General features: G+C 36.3%; 1 protein-coding gene and 1 long non-coding RNA gene across 2 annotated transcripts; both read left to right on the top strand.

The window, feature by feature from the left end:
* The first annotated feature begins 2,991 nt into the window (after positions 1 to 2,991).
* On the top strand, positions 2,992 to 5,422 carry LOC113287207 (heat stress transcription factor A-4b-like). Its single transcript, XM_026535892.1, has 2 exons — positions 2,992 to 3,910; positions 4,018 to 5,422. Exons 1-2 carry the CDS (start codon positions 3,695 to 3,697, stop codon positions 5,155 to 5,157), a joined length of 1,356 nt encoding a protein of 451 aa, XP_026391677.1. The 5' UTR covers positions 2,992 to 3,694; the 3' UTR covers positions 5,158 to 5,422.
* A 2,212-nt stretch (positions 5,423 to 7,634) lies between these two features.
* Positions 7,635 to 9,244, top strand: LOC113287208. Its single transcript, XR_003329855.1, has 3 exons — positions 7,635 to 7,977; positions 8,383 to 8,505; positions 9,124 to 9,244. It is a non-coding gene; the product is annotated as an uncharacterized LOC113287208 (long non-coding RNA).
* Positions 9,245 to 21,110: the final 11,866 nt, after the last annotated feature.

Raw genomic sequence — 21,110 nt, forward strand, 5'->3', positions numbered from 1 at the left:
GGCCAATGAGCCCGGTCCCATGGCACTTTTACTAATTTTATATTATTTTCATGATTTTAGGGAAATATCATGAAATCAAGGAGTTTGTTGAAATCAAGGAGTTTCCTTGAAGTGAAGGAGTTTCCATGAGATGAGGGAAACTAATAATATTAATAATAATAAAATAAGGGCGTGTGGGACCGGCTTGGGCATGGTCGGCCGGCTAAAGCCTAGTCCCGCGAGTCTCCCCTAATTTTATATTACTTTCATCATTTGAAGGAAATATCATGAAATTAAGGGATTTCCATGAGATGATGAAAATAATTAATAAAATAAGGAATACAAGGTGTGGGACGGTCACGGCTAGGGCATGCCAGCCGGCTAGTGACCACGGTCCCGTGACACCTTTCCTAATTTTATATAATTTTTGTATAATTTCCTTGATGTGAAGGAAATACCATAAAACTGAGGAGTTTCATAAGATTAAGGAATTTCCATGAGACGATGGAATTAATAATTAATAAAATAAGGAATTACAAGGGATGGGACCGGTCACGGTTAGGGCATGGCCGTCTGGCTGGTGACCACGGTCCCGTGACACCTTTCCTAATTTTATGTAATTTTTGTATAATTTCCTTGAGTTGAAGGAAATACCATGAAACTGAGGAGTTTCATAAGATTAAGGAATTTCCATGAGACGTTGGAAATAACAATTAATAAAATAAGAAATTACAAGGTGTGGGACCGGTCACGGCTATGGCATGGCCGACCGGCTAGTGACCACGGTCCCGTGACACCTTTCCTAATTTTATGTAATTTTTGTATAATTTTCTTGATGTGAAGGAAATACCACGAATTGAAGGGATTTGCTCAAACAAAAGGATTTTCATGAGATCAAGAAAAATAATAAATTATGATAAAATAAAGGAAGGGTGTGGGACCGGCCACGACGACATGCTTGGTCCCCTTAGACGCCTCCTTAAATATTTTATTATTATTATTTTCTCCATGGTTTCATCGTTCCTTCGTGTTTTGGAATGCTCGTTCGTGCATTCAGGTTCACGTTAGTGCATTTATTGCTAAATACATTTGCACCATTTTCTCGGGGTTTACTCGATGGTGACTCAGATGCCCATACGTTGAATATTTATTACTAACCCATGGAATTCTGCTAGGAAGAGCCATAAATTGAAGTAACGAAATATTATACAGAACTTATAATATTTTCTAGGAATTCAATTGATGAATCTTGTGACTAGAAATAATTAATTGATGGCTCTATACTAGCAGGCATGCTGTCTAGGAGCATTATAATTATTCGAAAATCGAGGTATGAGCTAGTTGGAGCATAACGCTCGATTTGAATGTTTATTCTGTAAATTCAGGGAACATTGCGACGTCCTGAAGACGTTAGTGCTCTATACTAGTGAGTAATACATCTAGGAGCCGTCCAATCATTTCGATTCTTTACAGAAGTGATTACTGAAATTGCTTAGTTAATGAAATATGCCATGGTCTCAGCTGAGCGACTGCATATATATGCTCTGAGAAGTAATATACTCGATCAGAGACTTTTGAAGATATTCTGAGAGGAAGTACGCTCGATCAGAGGTGTGGCATGAACTTTCACGCTTTAATGAGAGATAATTCTCAATGTTCGTCTGACTTCTGGATCAGGAACATGTAAGGTTACGATTTTACCCTTTTTTAAAAATCCACCATCTACAACGTTAAATCATTTCCTCTCTTCTTATTAGGCTTTACTCTATCAGGATTCCTGCAAATTACAAGAAGTTCCACTTATACAATCAATATTGATGGATTAGTAACACAAGGTAATCTACAAAAAAAAACATATTAATATCAGGATAAATTACGTCTAGGTTATCCAAGAGAAAAACAGAATCGAACCTAGCCGTAAAAAATTACGGTTGGAAAACTCAGTCATCCAACCTAGGCGTAATCAAACATGAAGTTTTTTAGAAATATACAGGAAAAATTACGTCTAGGTTTGCCCTATAGAGAACCGAACCGTAGAAAATTACGTCTGGAAAATATAGTGCACAAACCTAGACGTAAACCGAAATCTGAAATTTCTTCAAACATACAGGAATAATTACGTCCAGGTTGATCCTATAGAAAAACAAACCGTAAAACACAAAACTTACGGCTAGGTTTACAAAAGGAAAATTCAATAAACTAACCTAGACGTAATACAACATTTTACGGTTTGATTCAAACTAAACCTAGACGTAAGACTACATGCAAATCCTATTTGACGGTTGAATTCAATTAAACCTAGACGTAAGTTCTTCAATATCAAATTTAACGTCTAGAAACCTAGACCCGAAACCATACGTAACACGAGCAGAAATGTAACTGAAACCTAATTTTACTTCGATTTCATTCAATCTAACTTATTTTAAGCACAAAAACGAGTAAACAAAGATGGGTTTGTTCGATTATTACCTAACATACACCATGGGTTGTTGTTGAGGAGTTTGAAATTCTGATTCTTCAGTTGCTTGAATCGGTTGTTGAGGATGAAGATTTTAGTCTGGTGGTTGATTAAGAGATGCTGATTCCCATCACTGGAATCAGTTTGCTTCTTCCTCATCTTTAGTAGAAATTTTAATCCGACGATGTTGAGTTTTCGAATCGCTGATTAATCGAAAACGATGAAGTGAATTGAAGTTGAATTGAATTGAAATTGAAGTTACTGTGGAGGAGAGGAAGAGAAGAAAGATGAAAAGGAGCAGTTTTTTTCTTGAATTAGAATAGAAAAGATTAGGTTTTTAAGTTTTTACTTTAGTTCAAGGGTAATCTAGATATTTTATTTTGGTGTTAGGATATCTCATAACCACTTTTTTGGACATTAAGAATCCAAATGAAGCCTCTATTGGAGTGTGACGTCCCAACAATAGCCCTCCTTAAATTAGTGAATTTCCAGAGGGGTAGGAAAATGCAAATCTGAAATTCAATCCTATAACATCAGACAGACTACACGCCTCCGGAGTTAGAGAGAGAAAGAGAGTCAATGATTTCTTCTTTTTCTCTCTGTATGCAGCTTCTTCACCAAGTCAAATAAACCTTCAAATTACAGTCAAAGTTTTGTCTTTGTCAATTCTGTCGTCTCCTATATCTTCTCCTCCTCCTCCTCCTCCTCCCTTGAAATATCCACGACTCACCATCACCTTCTTCTTCTTCTTCATTTAAAAAAAACCCTAGGCTTTCTTTCCTTCCAATTTGCACAATCGGAAACCCTAGAATGCTCCAAATTTGAGTTGTCTGGTGGATATGTTTCTCTTTTGAGGTAATTTTAATAAACCTTAGCTAAAATATTATCGATTCATGTTTCAATTTCCTGAACCAAACAGTCAAATTAGGGAATTCAAGCGAATGCGATTTCTTTTTAGTGTAACGGAGAAGTTAGACTCAGTAGATCTGTAACTTTATTTTGTATGACCTTAGTCTCTTGGGTCTTAAAAAAGTATTTACTTGGTTTAATTTGAATAAATTATTTGGAGGCCAAAATTAAGAGTTTCAAAAGACGGATTGGATTGAATTCAAGGAGTTAATAGTCATTTTGGAATCTTTATTGATGCTGGGTATGTGAGGAAATTGAGTCTCTGGGGAATTTTTGTGGAGGTAGGAGATGGTATATAGTGATTGTAATTTTGAATTTGTAAGCTGAGAGTTAGTTTTAAGTTTTAGGATGGATGGTTCTCAGGGAGGTACAAATTCCCCGCCTCCTTTCCTTACAAAAACATATGAAATGATCGATGACCCTGCCACAGACTCTGTCGTCTCGTGGAGTCAAACAAACAATAGCTTTATTGTGTGGAATCCACCAGAATTTGCTAGGGATTTGCTGCCCAAGTATTTTAAGCATAACAATTTCTCGAGCTTCATTCGGCAACTTAATACTTATGTAAGTGAAGCTGAATTATCTTTCTTATTGGGATTTTAGTTGTTTCCCATGTTCTGTTTAATCTATTATCACTGTGAAGCACATTGATGTTGTTTCACTTTTCTCAGGGTTTCAGGAAAGCCGATCCTGATCAGTGGGAATTTGCAAATGAGGAGTTTGTAAGAGGTCAGAAGCATCTTCTAAAAAACATTCATAGACGCAAACCAATTCATAGTCATTCCCTTAATAATCACCAAGGGCAAGGAAGTTCTTCTGGATCGCTAAGTGAATTAGAAAAGCAGGAATTTGAAGAGGAAATTGAGAAATTGAAACATGATAAAAGCTCCCTTGTATTTGAGCTACAAAAGCACACACAGGAGCAGCAACTTATGGAGGTTCAAATGCAATCTATCGAGGAGCGTTTGTATGTAATGGAGAAACGCCAGAGGCAACTGATGGCTTTTTTGGCTCAAACTATGGGGAAACCTGGATTTGTCTCCAATCTCATTCAGCAATCAGAAAAGCATAACAAAAGGAGAAGGTTGACTAAGCCAGATTACTTCCACGATGAAGCTGATAAGGAAGAGACAAGGATTGTAGTATTCAAGCCTGTTGCTGCAGAGGACTCTGACCTTATTGCTTTCCCTGTAGTAAACAGGGAACCACTTGAGAAGATGGCATCAACCATGAATTCCTTGGAAACTTTTCTCTGTGCAGTTGGTCAAGTTTTTGGTGAAGAAATGCGAAATATTGCAGTACCTTCACAACCTTCTGCTGTCTTTTCTAATGAAATAAACACATCCTCAGGAGAACCAGATATAGGCTTGCAACCCCCATCACCCAGATTGCATCTATCATCGTCTTGCTCTAGGGATATCCATTCTTCTCCTGAGTTGGCAGAATCAATAAGTAATGTGGAAAGCCCTATTATCTCTACTATTCAACTCGTTGTAGATGTTAGACCTAACGAATCTGGTATTGATGTTAATTCCAGACCAGCTACTTCTCCAGAGGTCTACTCTGCTAAAGAACCAAAAGTCGGAACCACTGCTCCTGTACTAACAGGGGTTAATGATGTGTTCTGGGAACAGTTCCTAACTGAAACTCCTGGTTCCTCGGATACACCAGAGGTTCAGTCAGAAAGAAGGGACATTGATGAGCGGAATACTAGTAAGCCTGTTGATCGTGGGAGATTTTGGTGGAATATGAAGAATGTCGATAACCTTACAGAACAGATGGGCCATCTCACTCAAGCCGAAAAAACATAATGCTGGTTGATTTCAACCCTTGAAGTGTCTCGGTTTCACCCGTACTTTATAAACATCAAAGAGGTACAATTTGGTTTGATCTTTGTAGTATATACAATTGTTCCAGTATAACCCATATGTTGTCTATCAGTATCAAGGGTTTCACCCCTTATTGTTCTTTTGAACTCTATGTACAGTGCTTATTTACATTAGGCTTTTTGGTTCTGAGAGGTTCTTTTTCTTTTTTATTCACTAAATCTTGAATTTTATTTTTTTGATTGAGAAACATGGTTTGAGCATTCCTTAACTAAACAAAATAATTTACTTAATGTGTAATCATGGCTTAAATACTAGAATCACCCTACTATATGGGTTCAATATATAGAAGCCCCACTAAATGGATCATCCACTATCAACTCCATGCTTTAAGAAAATGATATTACTAGGCCCAAAATATCAAATTTTCTTCGGATCTGGCCCATAATTAATTATTAGAGATTTTAATAATGACAACGCTACCCTTTTGTATATAAACAAGAGGAATATCAGACGATTCTTTTCATTTTCAGATTTCGTCTCTCTCTTCCAGACGAGTTTATCTCCTGCAGAAATGGTTTCTCTTCATTTCCAGATCTGAAACAATTATTCTCTCTCGAAATCAAGTTCTCACACAGTTAAACATCGCCAACAACTCGTGTTCTTGCGATTTCAGTGATGAGAAGATCTGAAGAAGAATCAACCAAATGATACGAACCTAAATCCGAGCATAAAGAAACTCGATTCAATTCAATCAAAGAGAAACATCTACAAAAATGAACCAAAGTAAGTTTAATCTTTCCATATCCTTTTTAATTTAATTAAGAGCTTTAATCTATCAATCTCGAGTTGAAATCAAAATCTCTGAAGTTTGATTTTAAAAGTTTTGAAAAAAATATGAAAACGAATCTCGATTTCGTTGTTTGATCCTTGATCAGAGTTTGGATCTTTAATCTACAACATCTACTCACTCTGGTTGTTTTGATGTAATTTTTTTGAAGAATTTTGAACAAATATTTCAGATCTGTTCTTCATCAAAATCGACGTAAATATAATTGTAGCTCCGATCTATAAACTGATTTGAGATTTGATATCAGCAAATCATCGTCTCTATTACCCATAGTTTTAATTTTAATTTCAACCACTCTTAATTTTCAATTTCATTTTATTCTTGATAGATAATTTTACGAAATTTATTTTCAATTGTTTAAACAATAACAACAGATGCAGTTTCATGACACAAACTATATATCTAATCGAAATTATGCTTTCAATTTTACTGGCAGTTTAATCTTCTACCATAGTTTGATTATGTTGGAAGAAACCTTTACTGGAAATGATACTTGTTGGCTTCTAGCCATGCTGAGTATGAGGAGGTGGTGGTGGTGGCGCAGATGCAGGTTTTAGTGGGGGATTTTTGACCTGTTGAGTGGTGGAGAAGTAAGTGGAGGTGTCATGTTCAGCAGTGGTGGTGGATTTGCAGAGTGTTTCAACTGTTCCATTAAGTTTGTGATTCTAGGAGGTTGTGGTGGAGGAAGTGCAGGTTATAGATGAGGATTTGGAGCCAATATTGGTGCTGATGGCGGTGTTTTCAATGTCAATTTGTATATAATAACTTGTTTGTGTTGCTTGCAGTGAATATTTGGTATGTAGAGGATCTGCAGGCTAGGTAAAGCGAAAAAATTGGGATTGAAATCAGGTAAGTTAGTTATTAGGATTGATTTTAATTTTTAATTTGAGATAATAAGGCTTAGGTTGATGTCTGATAACAATATATGAACTTAATACATTCATATCTTAGAGTAGCCTCTCGATTTGTTCATGTTTTGTAAGATATTACTACTAATTATAGTCTGACAGATCTTTTTGGTTTAGGAAACTGATATGTGTAACTGAAAGAGTGCGCATTGGATAGTAAGTAAATGTTTACCTCCTCTCAGTCAGACAGTCACATTACGCAAAATTTAGAATGGCTATTAGACATGTAGTGAATCAGATTAAAAAAAAGTATGTTGTTCTCTTTGGAACTGAAAATATGGTCCATCTTAATGATTTCATTGTTTCAGTTTATTAAATGAGGAGGGCATTTTAGTTTTTTATTTGGGTGTTTTCTTGTTTGAGTACAAAATGCATGTGTAATCAGTAGTTACATATGCATATGGCATATGTAAACATTAGTTACACATGCATATTAGCATGTGTAACTAGCCGTTACACATATAATATGCATGTGTAACTCGTAGTGACAGTACAATACTTCATCTCTATCTTCCTCTACGCAACTTCTTATATAGAGTTTGACGTTAAACCTTAAAAATGCTTAGTTGTTTTGCTTTGTCTGTGGTCTTGCTGAGCTTGGGTTGTGTGTTATTTACACGTCAAATCATGTGTTCCTTCTTGTATCAGAAGGAATAATTGTTGTTCTCAGGAGATCATACCTTACTTGTTCTTAATACTGATTAGCTCATTTGGCAGGATTCTTTGTTTGTTTTCATTTCTGGATTTGAGTCAGCTGGCTCAGAAGAAAAATTTCATACTTTGCTTGTTCATATACCTAAGCATGAGACATGAATTATAGCTCATTTGGCAGGATTTTTGGTGTTTGGTCTGATTGGAACAAGTCAAGTTAGTGATGAAGGTGATGTTGAGTTCAAGGCTGTTCTTTTTGTTCCTCCAAAGGCTCCTCATGATCTGTATGGGAGTTACTACAATGCTAACAAGTCCAACTTGAAGTTATACGTCAGACGTGTCTTCATCTCAGATGGATTCGATGATCTTCTGCCCAAGTACCTGAACTTTTTGATGGTAACCATTTTCCCCCAAGATATATAGGTTCATTATTATAAACGAGGCATAGCCGCATAGAATGAATTGCAAGTTTTGCTACATGGATAATAGCTGAACATTACTTTTTTTGGTATATTATGTAGGGTCTTATGGACTCAATTACTTTACCACTTAATGTATCGTATGAATTTGTTGATTTTATGTTGACATATATAAGTATGATGCATGTGTAACTCCTAGTTACACAATTCAGATGCATGTGTATCTGCAAGTTACACATGCTAATTGAATGTGTATCTTATAGTTACACATGCTAACCGAATGTGTAACTGCTAGTTGCACATGCTATGCGGATCTACTGGTTTGTATCTACGTTATGCTTATTTTTTGTTGAGTTTATTGGTTTTGTGTTGTCTTGTGCAGGGAAACACATTAGGAAGTTGGTTAAAGATGGATTCATCAGCTGCAAACCAAACCACATTCACTCTCCATATCATGCACGGAGAATGACAAAAGCCAGATTGAGGGGTTTTCACTCTGGATATGGTACGTTATACATAATAATTTACAGTTTTTTTTTTTTCTTTTCAGTATTCATAGTGTTTATTTGGCTTCCAGCCTGCACTGAACCCTTAGCTAGACCTGTACTTATGGATTAACTCTGTCATCATTTCTCAGTAGTATGCGCTATGTCAATAAATCAGATTAAAATACAGCTGACAATGTTCTTTAGATTACTTGATTGCAGTACTAAAAGTATTATGGCGTGCAATTCGGTAGTTTAATTAGTTAAGATTGATTGTTCTAACAATCACTGAATTTACTACCTTGTGAGACTCATTTGTAACATAATACATCTATTAAATTTTTATTGGGAATTTTAGCTGATTGTGTTTGATTTTCCTTTTGTATTTATTGGTATGCAAAAGTATGTGAAACTTATAGATACACATGCTAATTAGATGTGTAACTTCTAGTTACACAAGCTAATTTGATGTGTAATTTCTAGTTACACATGCCGATTGAATGTGTAACTTCAGGTTACATATATTTTACTTACATATAGTATTTACACAATTGGTTACCAAATTAGTAGGTCTTTCACAAGTAGTAGTATTGTGTATGATTAAACCTAAGTAGTTACTTGTGCTTTGAATGATTCAGGTTCAGTTAGTGATTGAGAATTTAGAGCAATTGTTCCTGAAACAATAAAAATGAGCGGCTTGTTGTCAATGATGATCGAGGTGATAAGTTAATGCTACTGCGAGCAAATCCAGATGCCCCTATATATCTCTGTCTATAGGTAAGTAGTGGAAATGGTTTGTTTAAGTAAATGTAGGACTAACTAGTGGAGATATGTTAACCAGTTTAAGTCCATAACAAGTCCATAGTGAAAGTAGTGTATGGACAACATAATGGTTTGTTTATGCATTGACCCTATTCTGTCATTTTCTGCGTATATTATAACTTGTTACTCATACCTGGATGCAGAATGAGGGTCTGACTCAAGATACATTCACTTGCTTTCAAGTTTCTTTATTGTGTTGTGAAGAAACCGATCTCATGAGGATGTGTAACTTCTGCATACACATCGATATGGATGTGTAACTGATGATTACGCATGACGGATGCATGTGTAACTCCCAGTTACACATGCTAAGATAGGTTATCATGTGTATTTTCTGTGATCTTTGTTCTATAATTTTGCCTTACAATTCTTTCTAATATTTTTTTTTCTTTTTTTGCTTTTTGTTCATCCAACCTAATCCATGGATGTTTATTTCGTTGCAGATATGCAAGCATTTTGGAGGGAGGAAGACAAGAAGGAAAGGAAAAGATTTAAACTTCATAAAAGCACAAATCAGACGCATGTGTAACTCTCAATTACACTAGATAGATGCATATGTAACTCTCAATTACACTAGACAGATGCGTGTGTAACTTCTAGTTACACATGCTAAGAAATTAATAAATGAATATTAAAGTATTACATGTATTTTTTGTATGCGTTCTTTTTGATGTCTATTTTCTTGATGTGTAACTTTGCATTACACATGTCATAAGGATGTGTAACTTCTGGATACACATGCCATATGCATGTGTAACTTCTGTTTACACATTCACACTGTATTTTAATAATTTTGGGCCTACATTTAATAATTTTGGGGTTAAATTTTATTTAATTATGGGCTTGACAATATATAAAAGGGTATGGATGTCCTTTAATAACTCGGAACCTAGATTTAAATTTGTTTTAATTAAGGGCCTCATATTATGGGTTATCCATGGGTTGGGCCTTAGCCTAATTTTCCCTTTAAATTTTAACTTGTACTTTTACCCATGTCTTGTCTTTTCAGGATAAAAAAAAGATTGTTCTCATGTTATATCATTAGTAAGTTAAGACTAGGCGCTTTGGTTTATGTTTTAGAGCATTCCATTAATCAATTTAATCTGATACATTTCTTGGGTAGCTGCAAACTAGAAAGTTTACTTGAGACGCCAGAGTGCTTGGAGCTAAACGTAGAAGCCAATGTCAATAACTATCTCTAACTGGTGCTTGGTGGATCCACCATTGAGGAAATTATTAGCTCGAATCTCTTTCTGTAGAAGCTTTTGTGTGACATAACTGCAGCATATTTTATTATTTTACTCAGCGATTTCCTTCAGGAGTGATGCAGTTTGGAGGTTTAGATCATTTACATTGGCCATTTACCGTGCTTAGATTATGTTCCTGGAGGAACACAACAAAGACTTTTGGGGTAAGATACTGCTGGGTTACTTATACAGATTGGGCACTAAGATTCAATTTTAACTTTAGTTTGCAGAAAAACTTCGCATCTTTTGTCATTGACGGATGTAGTTCTAATGTTTATGAGATTTTGTGTCTGTGACTCCTCACTGGACTTCAAGATGAGATGTTAGAGGAAAGTTCATATTACTTTTACATATCCGCCTCTAGTTGTACTTTCTAAAGAAGTACAACAACTAGGGGTTTATCCACTTCAAAAAAATCTAGGGGTTTATCGCTTGCTGCCCTTCGTAGAAGTAAAAGAGAAGATAAATGTTTCGGACCAAAAAGAAGCTTTGACGGATGCGCATCCACACCTATCTTTTAATTTGCCTTTCATGAAGGAGTGCATTTCATGGCTTTCATGCGCTCTAAAACAAGTAGGGCACAAAGTTCCTTCAGGGCATTCTTTAGTTCATCTGGTGCACCTAACTCTCGTTAAATGCCACAAGGAGGAAACCCAGTTCATTTGACGCCTTCTAAATTCATTTTGGAATTTCTTTGTACACTAGCTCTAGTTAAAATGAAATGAAGCCCTCAGATGATTTCTGCAATATCACTCGAAAATAAAAATAACAATAAAAATGAAAGAATATAAAAAATTGGAAGAATTTATCCCTGTGCATTTCTTTTAGTTACAAAATTTGTTTGGCAGATAACATGGCATGAGTTTCCGTTTGTGTGGATATTTTCAGTATTGATTTCTCAAGACAAGGAGTAAAAACTAGCATCAAGTCAGAGCTCTTAAATCGGCGAAAACTCGGAGTTAATCGGAGAACATCTTTCCACTTTAATTCATCAGAATCTTCTCTGATCTCTGATTTTATCTTCTGCATGTTTTAGATTGGGTTTGATTTTATATTTGCCAATCTCTTTTACTAATATGATTTTTTCTTCTTTGGATTTCTAGGTCTTGGCATCAGCACAGGATGAACGCCTAGATAGTCGGAGTGGTTTTGCATGACTGTCCCGTTCAATCTTCCAAGATCTTTTATTAAATAGAGTATTGGATTTAACGAGTGGATTAGAATCGCACTTTTTATAATCTTTTAGAAGATTTCTTCTGCAAGTTGTATCAGTATTTTATAATCCTCTTTTGCTGTTATAACTGACAGAAAAACATCCTAGCCATCTTATCCCTAAACCCTATCTCTAGGCTTAACATGCGGAGAAGCTTTTTGTACAAGTGTAACACATTCACTTATCAAGCTGGAGGTGCTGCTATCATTCTCTTGGTACTTATTCTTGTTTTCTTCTCCAAATTCAATTTGTTCTTCTTCTCTTTCCTCTGTTATAATGGAAGCAAATATTCAAGAGGTTCACGACAAAATGGAAAATACTTGAAATATCGGAGAGATTTCGAGCTTTAAGACAACCACAGTTCTCTTTGGAACAACTAACTCAAGGGGCTTCCCAATGGAAATTCAGTTTTCTTGGTAAACCATATTCCAGTAAAAATTATTATGTTGGTGAATTAGATAAAGAACTTAAAAAGATATGGATAAAAAGCAAAGATATTTTCATCAAGAAAGAAGATAATGATAGCTTGATGATCAAGTTCTATTCTCAGGAAGAATATGATGTAGTACTTAAGAATAGACCTTGGTTTATTGAATGTGATTTGTTGGTTTTGGCACCATGGGATCCTTTGATTCCTAAATCTTCTGTGGATCTTACAAAACAACTTCTCTGGATGAGGTTATACAACATGCAACCTGAGTTTGCTAATCCTGAAATGGTTTATGGTATAGCAAGTGCTATGGGTGAAGTGAAGGAGTTGGATCCACCGGATTGCATAGTTCCGAAAGGAAAAGTACAAAAAGCTCTTGTCCTAAGTGATGTTAGAGATCCCTTAAGAAGAGGATTCTGGATCAAGAATGATGTAGGTGAGGAAGTTTGTATACGTTTGTTTTATGAAAAATAACCTTTCAACCTGTGTGGCTTCTGTTATACAATAGACCACAAGGAGAAAGATTGTGAGTTCATAGCCAATTTTTTTCTACAACAGAAAAAGGGGTATCTTTCCTCCAACTCAATCATTGATGCGCCTTCTTGGGAGAATCCAGATAAGAGGGTAGCTAAAGTGGCGGCTAATACTTCTATTCAGTCGACTTCTGCTCCAGATATTCCACATGCAGAGACAGATAACGCTCAACATGGACCAGCTTTAAATATGGAAGAAACTTTATTACATGCAGACAAAAATGCGGAATCTGTTGAAGTTACTGCTGCGGAATCTGTTGAAGGACAAAATCATCACGCTTAGCCAAACGTGATTGGTAATGCTTTACAAAAACTTTATTACTCCATTTACTTCAGTTGCATGTACTGATCAATGAATCTTACAAGTGGTAGTACATAAAGGAAGACACGGAGAAGACAACTTTGTTAGAAGGGGTAAAAGAATAAGAATGGAGGAAGGTGGGCCTAGTGTTACTCCAAACCCGGTTATTCAGACAGATTCGGATACGGTTTTACATGGTGAAATGAAGCAGGGAAGTGGTTGTAGGTCAAGTATGCTTAGGGCTTATTTGCAGAGGGGTGAATTTGATGTTACTTTTGATGATATCAATGCTCATAATCTAGATCCAGCACAGCTGCACCCTACAAGAGCTTACAAAGAACCAATTGCTTCTCTTATTATACACTTTGAACAAAATCAGAATGGTCTAAATTTTATAGAAGAAGTTGATGACACATCAGGAAATACTCAAGTCAATTTAGATGATTCAGATCTTACTCCTAATTCTTACCCAAACTTTCATGGGACTTTTTCAGAGCAAAACCAGGTGTTGATACCCGATTTTTGGGTAGGTTCTACCCGTCCTAGCCATAGCACATCCAATTTCCCAAGAGATGAGAGAGAGAGGAAAAAGGATCTCTTCTATTGCACTATATGCCTCTTTATATACACTTTTTAAAAGCCCCTCTTTTTATCATATCATGCCACATGTCCCAAACCTCCTTAATTACTACTAATGTCATTCCTTCTCTAATACAACTTCCTTCTATCCTATTAATTCCTCCCTTGTCCTTTCCATCCCATGGATACTTTCTTAGTGGACATGGGCTTTAGTCCCCATGTTTCATGTTGGGTTTGCCTCCCTTTTGGGGGCACTAGCCCGGCCAAGGGGAAATATTTTTCATATATCAACATTAGTCCCCTGACTATTGGATTAATTGTCAAATAACCCGATAGTGATATTACATATTCCATTCTAGCGCCCCTTGTGCTGTCTTCTCGGGTCGAGTCCCCGGTCCGTGTTATAGTAGTTTTAATGCGGTAAATAAGAGTTCATTGCTCGGACTTGTAAAGATTTAAAAATAAAGATATATGCAGAAAATATGTCACAAGATCAAGAGGAACCAGGACTCAGGATTCCAATGTGTTTCATATTCAAGTGGCTCAGAAAATAATCCTAGGCGATTATAGCTCAAAATAAAACAAATATTAACTCTATCTTTGCCAAATTAGATTCCATAAAATATTACTTGTATATTATAAGCATGGCACATCAAGCATCCCTAGAACTAAGCATGTTCCATCAAACAAAATCACAAGTAATTAATTGAAATCATAAATCAATTAAAATCGGTGCAAAAAGTGAATTAAGAATTATTTAAATAACCACATGGCTGAAAAACAGCTTCCTCCAGCATCCCAGTATTGGGGTTTAGCTACTCATAATAATCATTTTCTCAAAATACATACTTTATGCTCAAAATATGATTAAAAGAGTGAAAAATATAAAACAGTGAAACTACGACCCTCTACAAGCGTCCAGAGAAGAACGATACCAGGGAACTGCAGTAAAGTAACGACACTTCGCTGCTGCTGTTGATGCTGCGGAAAATAAGACTGCTCTGTGCAGTCTGTTCTTCGTGTTCTTCAAGGTCCTCTAATGGAAGCAGCAGCAGCAGGTGGGAATTTCTGCTAATCCTTCTTCTTCACTCCTCTGCGTCCCAAACCTTCCCCAAACTCTTGATAAACCTTCTATAACTTCTCTCCACCTCTTATATACTTCACAGCTCAAAGAAATCCCGATAGAATCTCTTTTTTTCTTTCCTCCAAAGTCTCGGAAAATATTTCTCCTTTTCTGTTCTTCACGCGGCTTCTGGGTTTATCAAAACTGCTCAAAGCTATTCGTACGTGTCTGTTAGCTATAAACTTTCCACCAAACTCTTATCAAGACTTGAACAGGACCTAGTACGTAACTATCCAGCGTAAAACTCTCACAAAATCTTTCATAAAAATCCTTGAAACTGGACAGAACAATACGTATCCTGTTTGGACTTTGATCGCTTCTCCCAGCCATTCCAGCCCAAGTTGATCGATAAAATCACTTGCATACGGTCTGTTTAGTCTTAACAGGCCTAGCCCAATTGATTTCAGGGATTTAATCTCCCTCAAAACTGCCCAGAAATCCAACAGCAAATTATCAGACGTGAACTTTAGTTTTCCCGCCAAATTCCATTATTTGAACTTTGAATGTGGTGTCCCCTTAACCAGACTGGGAGTCCCTTTAGCATATGCCTTGAAATGGGGTGCCCCTAGCGATTTTTCTAGGGTGAAAATATAACTTTTTTCAGGGTTCCTCCGAGGTATTTCTGGGATGCTTCCGGAGTATTTCTGGGGTGCTTCTGGTACACTTCTGGGGCGCTTCCGGGTTGTTATCTACGGAGGTCCAAATGCCGTATTTTTAGCCAATTTCGCCGCAAAGCCTTATTTTTCCAAAAACACCTACAAATAAATAAAATAACCAAATAAGTACAAATTCGAGCACTAACAATATATACAATTAAGATATATTAGACACATAAATGCGTCTATCAAATACCCCCAAACTTATTATTTGCTAATCCCGAGCAAATCAAATAGAAAATAAAATCCTAACTCACTGTCGTAGGCATCGTCGATTGCACTCAAGCATACTAAAATTCATATAAAGTGACATAGCTCTACTAAGATAGTTTCACGATGGACATCATATTCGGAGTCAGACTAATCATATGGATAGATTAAGAGATGGATATAGAAAAAAAAATAGATGGTTTTGATGTTAACTAGGTGAACGATGTTTTTCATATCTGTCTGAAGGCCACTGCTAAAATAAACCTATCCTAAATGACTGAGATAGTCTGACTAATATCAAATCACTGGCATATACAAGGGAACCAGTGTTCGATAATCCTAACTCTAGGTCAACACAACTGGCATATACAAGGGATCCAGTGGTCGACTTTATTGAATTTTATTCCGTTTGGTCAAATGGTCTGGTCTAATTTTTTTTTTAATTTTTTTTTTCATAACTTTTTTTTTTTTTTGCAATACTCAGTCACTCTATTTTACCCTAGCAGTGGTAACAACTTGAATCGTGAGCCCCACCTAATCACTTAGAGAAACATAGTTTAAAATAAAAATAAAACAGAAATGAAAAGGACTCAACGAGATATGGTGAAACTATCATGTTATTTCTAACACCTGAGCTCTGTGCTTTTATGAATAGACTCTTTAGATGTTTCCATCTAATCAGATTGGTTCCTCAACTCCTAAACCAAAATGCTTCCATCCACTTAGATTGGTTAGTGCCATCCTAAATAGCATAAATTTCTAGGCTCTGGAGTTTATTTATTATGCAACTAAAAAGTTTCTCCCATACCCCCAAACTTAAACCTAACATTGTCCTCAATGTTCTAAAGATGAAATTAAAAGCATGAACAAGGAGAAACTGTTACCATTTGAAGTGAAAGAGTTACGGAAGGATATTACCTGGTTGCATGAGATTGGGTTACCTCCCAAGAAGTGCTAAGTTTAAGTCTTCAGCCAGACTAAGAAAAGGTTAGTCAACTCGAACCGTATAACAGTAGCCGGAATAACTGTGGGTCTTTAAAACCAAAAAGAGCTGACAAAAGGAAACTGCAGTGAACCAAGAAAATGTACAAGACTAGCATGCCCTTACCTAGTTTCTGGATAACTACGCTAATTGCGGTTCAGTTTCTATGAAGGGGTCTAAATAGACTATTTTCCTCGGATGCATTTCCTCATAGGTTGGATCCAAATTATTAGGTCCTAGAGTCTGGAAAAACTCAAATAAGAACTTGAATCACAAAATATAACCTAAATAATTGAGGATCCTCTAAGTCAATCAGGTTTGACTTACATAATTGACCACAGTGAGAGTAGTGGTCATTCTTAAGAAAATGTGTCGATTCTAATTCCTAAAGTACTTAGGCTTAGTCTCAGAACTTAATATGACACATTTGAAATACAACGTTCCCACATTGGAAGAAAACTATTTGGTGGGAAAACAATCAACTGGGTTATGCCTGGGCTAACCACATCAACCAGAGGATGGGTTTCTAACGACTGAACTTCTTCCTGGACATCATTAGGTTCGGGAAAACGAGTATGAAGTAATCTTGTAAAATGGAGGCAGAGATATCAAGTCCTAAGTGAGGGACTTTCTGAGAGTTAAAGGTAAGGCACTAGGAAGTGATAATCACCCCCAAACTTAGAGTTTTCAGTGTCTCTAGATAGACTAGTTCAATCTCCCTAATTTCTATCAGATTCTTGAAAATGGTCAATTGATTCTTCTAAGTTTTATATCAGGTAGTGCATCTTTACTCATCTCTACGGGTCTATCTTCTTCTCAAGACTATTGTTTCTAAGTCGCTAGACTCTAAAACAGTATTTTCGAATAAACCCGTTCCTCTAAACCACTATCGGCTTCGTAATCAAAAGGAAAAACTACATCGTCTAAAACGGTGGTATCCCTAATCAAATCCTCGTCCTTTTGAATAGGTGAATAATCATAAAAATTATTTGGATTTGAACTAGAAATAATATAATCATATAAAGCTCAATTGGATTACTAGATTCCTGATCACTATGCCTACATATTTCAGATTCTTCATCACTACTATCCTCATCATCATAATAGTACGAAGATGATTGAACCTTATCTAAATAAGTAGTGTCTTATAACCTCGTTCTATTAGTGAAATATTCACTTTATATCAAGGGTATTGGATACACTATTTGGCAATTCAAGTTATTTCGAGCAATACTTTCGTTCGTCTCTAACTCAAGTCTACGTGTCGACTCAGCTATCCTCTCAAGGGTCTCTTCCAAAGAAAGTTCCCTTAGTGTAGGATCTAAGTTTTGAGTTAATCTATTGAGGATATCTTCTACAGATTCAGTTGTTGTGCAGTTCTTTCGTCCATAACTACGTTATTCACCTCATATATTTATACGTCGATTCAGCTAACTGACGTGATGACTCAGCTAAATTCCTGAGAGTCTCTTCTAGAGAAGGAATAGGAACTGAAGGATCATAAAAGGACTACTTTTCAATAGTTTGATTGTATCCTCTAAAGACGAAGAACTAGTACTATAATCTTCTTGCTCGTATGACTGATGCACGTGTGGATAGTAATTGGGCTCACCATGGTATGACCCATAACCTTCAAAAGGTTGGCGTTCCCAACCACTATTCCACTATGGTCATAATAATGTCCATATTTTCAGGATAATTATATTCATTCTGATGGCTTTATATACCAGTTCGACATTCTTAATTGCAAGGGAATTCTACAAATCACAAACAAGGCTGACTCGACCAAATCAAACCTATAAATCTAGCAAACAAAAAGCATGATGGCTCCACTTAGATTGTTTCTAGACCAGCTTCTATTCCTTCGAAAAGGAATTCGTTACAATTTGAGCACACCCCTCTGGAATCAATCCGAGTCAAAGTAAGTTGAATTGAGGCGAGGGAAGCTCAGTGGAGCTTTGATACCCAAGGCCTCACCGCTATCACAAGGCGGCGCAGTCACGCATTCAACTCACAGAAACCATCATGAACTTTGAAATGTGCTTAAAGAGCAACCAATATTTTTCGAACGAGTTTCCTATTAAGCTCGTTACCCTATCGGTCTCGTTTATTCAAATTTTAGGCTTAGGTTCGCGTTCGGTTTGTTTTCCTAAGGCGGGCAAGAAGGAAACGGTGATGAAATCCGAGTCCTTATCTTGATTTGGCCAGGCCTTGCCCTTTACTAGGAAATTAAAAACAGTCCAAATTCGTCCTCAATCAATGAATCACCTTAAGGAATACAGTAACTCGCTTACAGGAGATTCGCGAGTGTTTCGATGGACTTACCTCCCGTACCAGACGGGGGATGAACCGTTGAAGTCGACTCGGGCCACGACTCCTATGTCATGTACGAACCCGAGGGGCCGAGACGATATCGTAATCGTCGTCCTTCCCTGCAAACATTTAATATTTTTTTTTATTAATAATACCCTTCCGTAGGGTTAAAAAATAAAAATAAAAAATGTCCAAAAGTCCAGAATAAAGTCCAAATAAAAAGTCCAAAAATTACAAAAATTATGAAAAATAAAGCCTATTTACAAATTCTAAAAAAAAATATATAAAAGCTATATACAAAAAAAATATAATAATAAAAATTAAATCCTAAAAAAAATTATGTCTTTTTTTTTTTCTTCTCTTTAGCTTTAAGCTTTTTGTTCCCAAGTCCTTAGTATTCCACTTCGAACCTGTAAATCAAAGACACAAAAAGAAACGTAAAAAGGAACAAATAATAATAAATAAATAAAAAATTAAACCTAAAAACAAATCTATATACAAGTCCGCGTCGGCGGCGCCATTTTGTTATAGTAGTTTTAATGCGGTAAATAAGAGTTCGTTGCTCGGACTTGTAAAGATTTAAAAATAAAGATATATACAGAAAATATGTCACAAGATCAAGAGGAACCAGGACTCAGGATTCCAATGTGTTTCATATTCAAGTGGCTCAGAAAATAATCCTAGGCGATTATAGCTCAAAATAAAACAAATATTAACTCTATCTTTGCCAAATTAGATTCCATAAAATATTACTTGTATATTATAAGCATGGCACATCAAGCATCCCTAGGACTAAACATGTTCCATCAAACAAAATCACAAGTAATTAATTGAAATCATAAATTCATTAAAATCGGTGCAAAAAGTGAATTAAGAATTATTTAAATAACCACATGGCTGAAAAACAGCTTCCTCCATCATCCCAGTATTGGGGTTTAGCTACTCATAATAATCATGTTCTCAAAATACATATTTGATGCTCAAAATATGATTAAAAGAGTGAAAAATATAAAACAGTGAAACTACGACCCTCTATAAGCGTCCAGAGAAGAACGATATCAGGGAACTGCAGTAAAGTAACGACACTTCGCTGCTGCTGTTGATGCTGCGGAAAATAAGACTGCTCTGTGCAGTCTGTTCTTCGTGTTCTTCAAGGTCCTCTAATGGCAGCAGCAGCAGCAGGTGGGAATTTCTGCTAATCCTTCTTCTTCGCTCCTCTGCGTCCCAAACCTTCCCCAAACTCTTGATAAACCTTCTATAACTTCTCTCCACCTCTTATATACTTCACAGCTCAAAGAAATCCCGATAGAATCTCTTTTTTTCTTTCCTCCAAAGTCTCGGAAAATATTTCTCCTTTTCTGTTCTTCACGCGGCTTCTGGGTTTATCAAAACTGCTCAAAGCTATTCGTACGCGTCTGTTAGCTATAAACTTTCCACCAAAATCTTATCAAGACTTGAACAGGACCTAGTACGTAACTACCCAGCGTAAAACTCTCACAAAATATTTCATAAAAATCCTTGAAACTGGACAGAACAATACGTATCCTGTTTGGACTTTGATCGCTTCTCCCAGCCATTCCATCCCAAGTTGATCGATAAAATCACTTGCATACGGTCTTTAGTCTTAACAGGCCTAGCCCAATTGATTTCAGGGATTTAATCTCCCTCAAAACTGCCCAGAAATCCAACAGCAAATTATCAGACGTGAACTTTAGTTTTCCCGTCAAATTCCATTATTTGAACTTTGAATGTGGTGTCCCCTTAACCAGACTGGGAGTCCCTTTAGCATATGCCTTGAAATGGGGTTCCCCTAGCGATTTTTCTAGGGTGAAAATATAACTTTTTTCGGGGTTCCTCCGAGGTATTTCTGGGGTGCTTCCGGTACACTTCTGGGGCGCTTCCGTGATGTTATCTACGGAGGTCCAAATGCCATATTTTTAGCAAATTTCGCCGCAAAACCTTATTTTTTCAAAAACACCTACAAATAAATAAAATAACCAAATAAGTACAAATTCGAGCACTAACAATATATACAATTAAGATATATTAGACACATAAATGCGTCTATCAGTCCGCAAGTTTGAGTAATTTATGAAATGAGATAGTTTTTGCAAGAAATTTTCACCATGCACGCGGGTGTTTGGGTAGGCATTTTCCAAGAATTTTGTATGAAATAACTGGAGATTTCCTTGGACCTTTGGGTTGTATTACCAGCG

The sequence above is a fragment of the Papaver somniferum genome, chromosome 6 (assembly GCF_003573695.1).
Source record: "Papaver somniferum cultivar HN1 chromosome 6, ASM357369v1, whole genome shotgun sequence".
In the NCBI taxonomy this organism is placed as follows: Eukaryota; Viridiplantae; Streptophyta; class Magnoliopsida; order Ranunculales; family Papaveraceae; genus Papaver; species Papaver somniferum.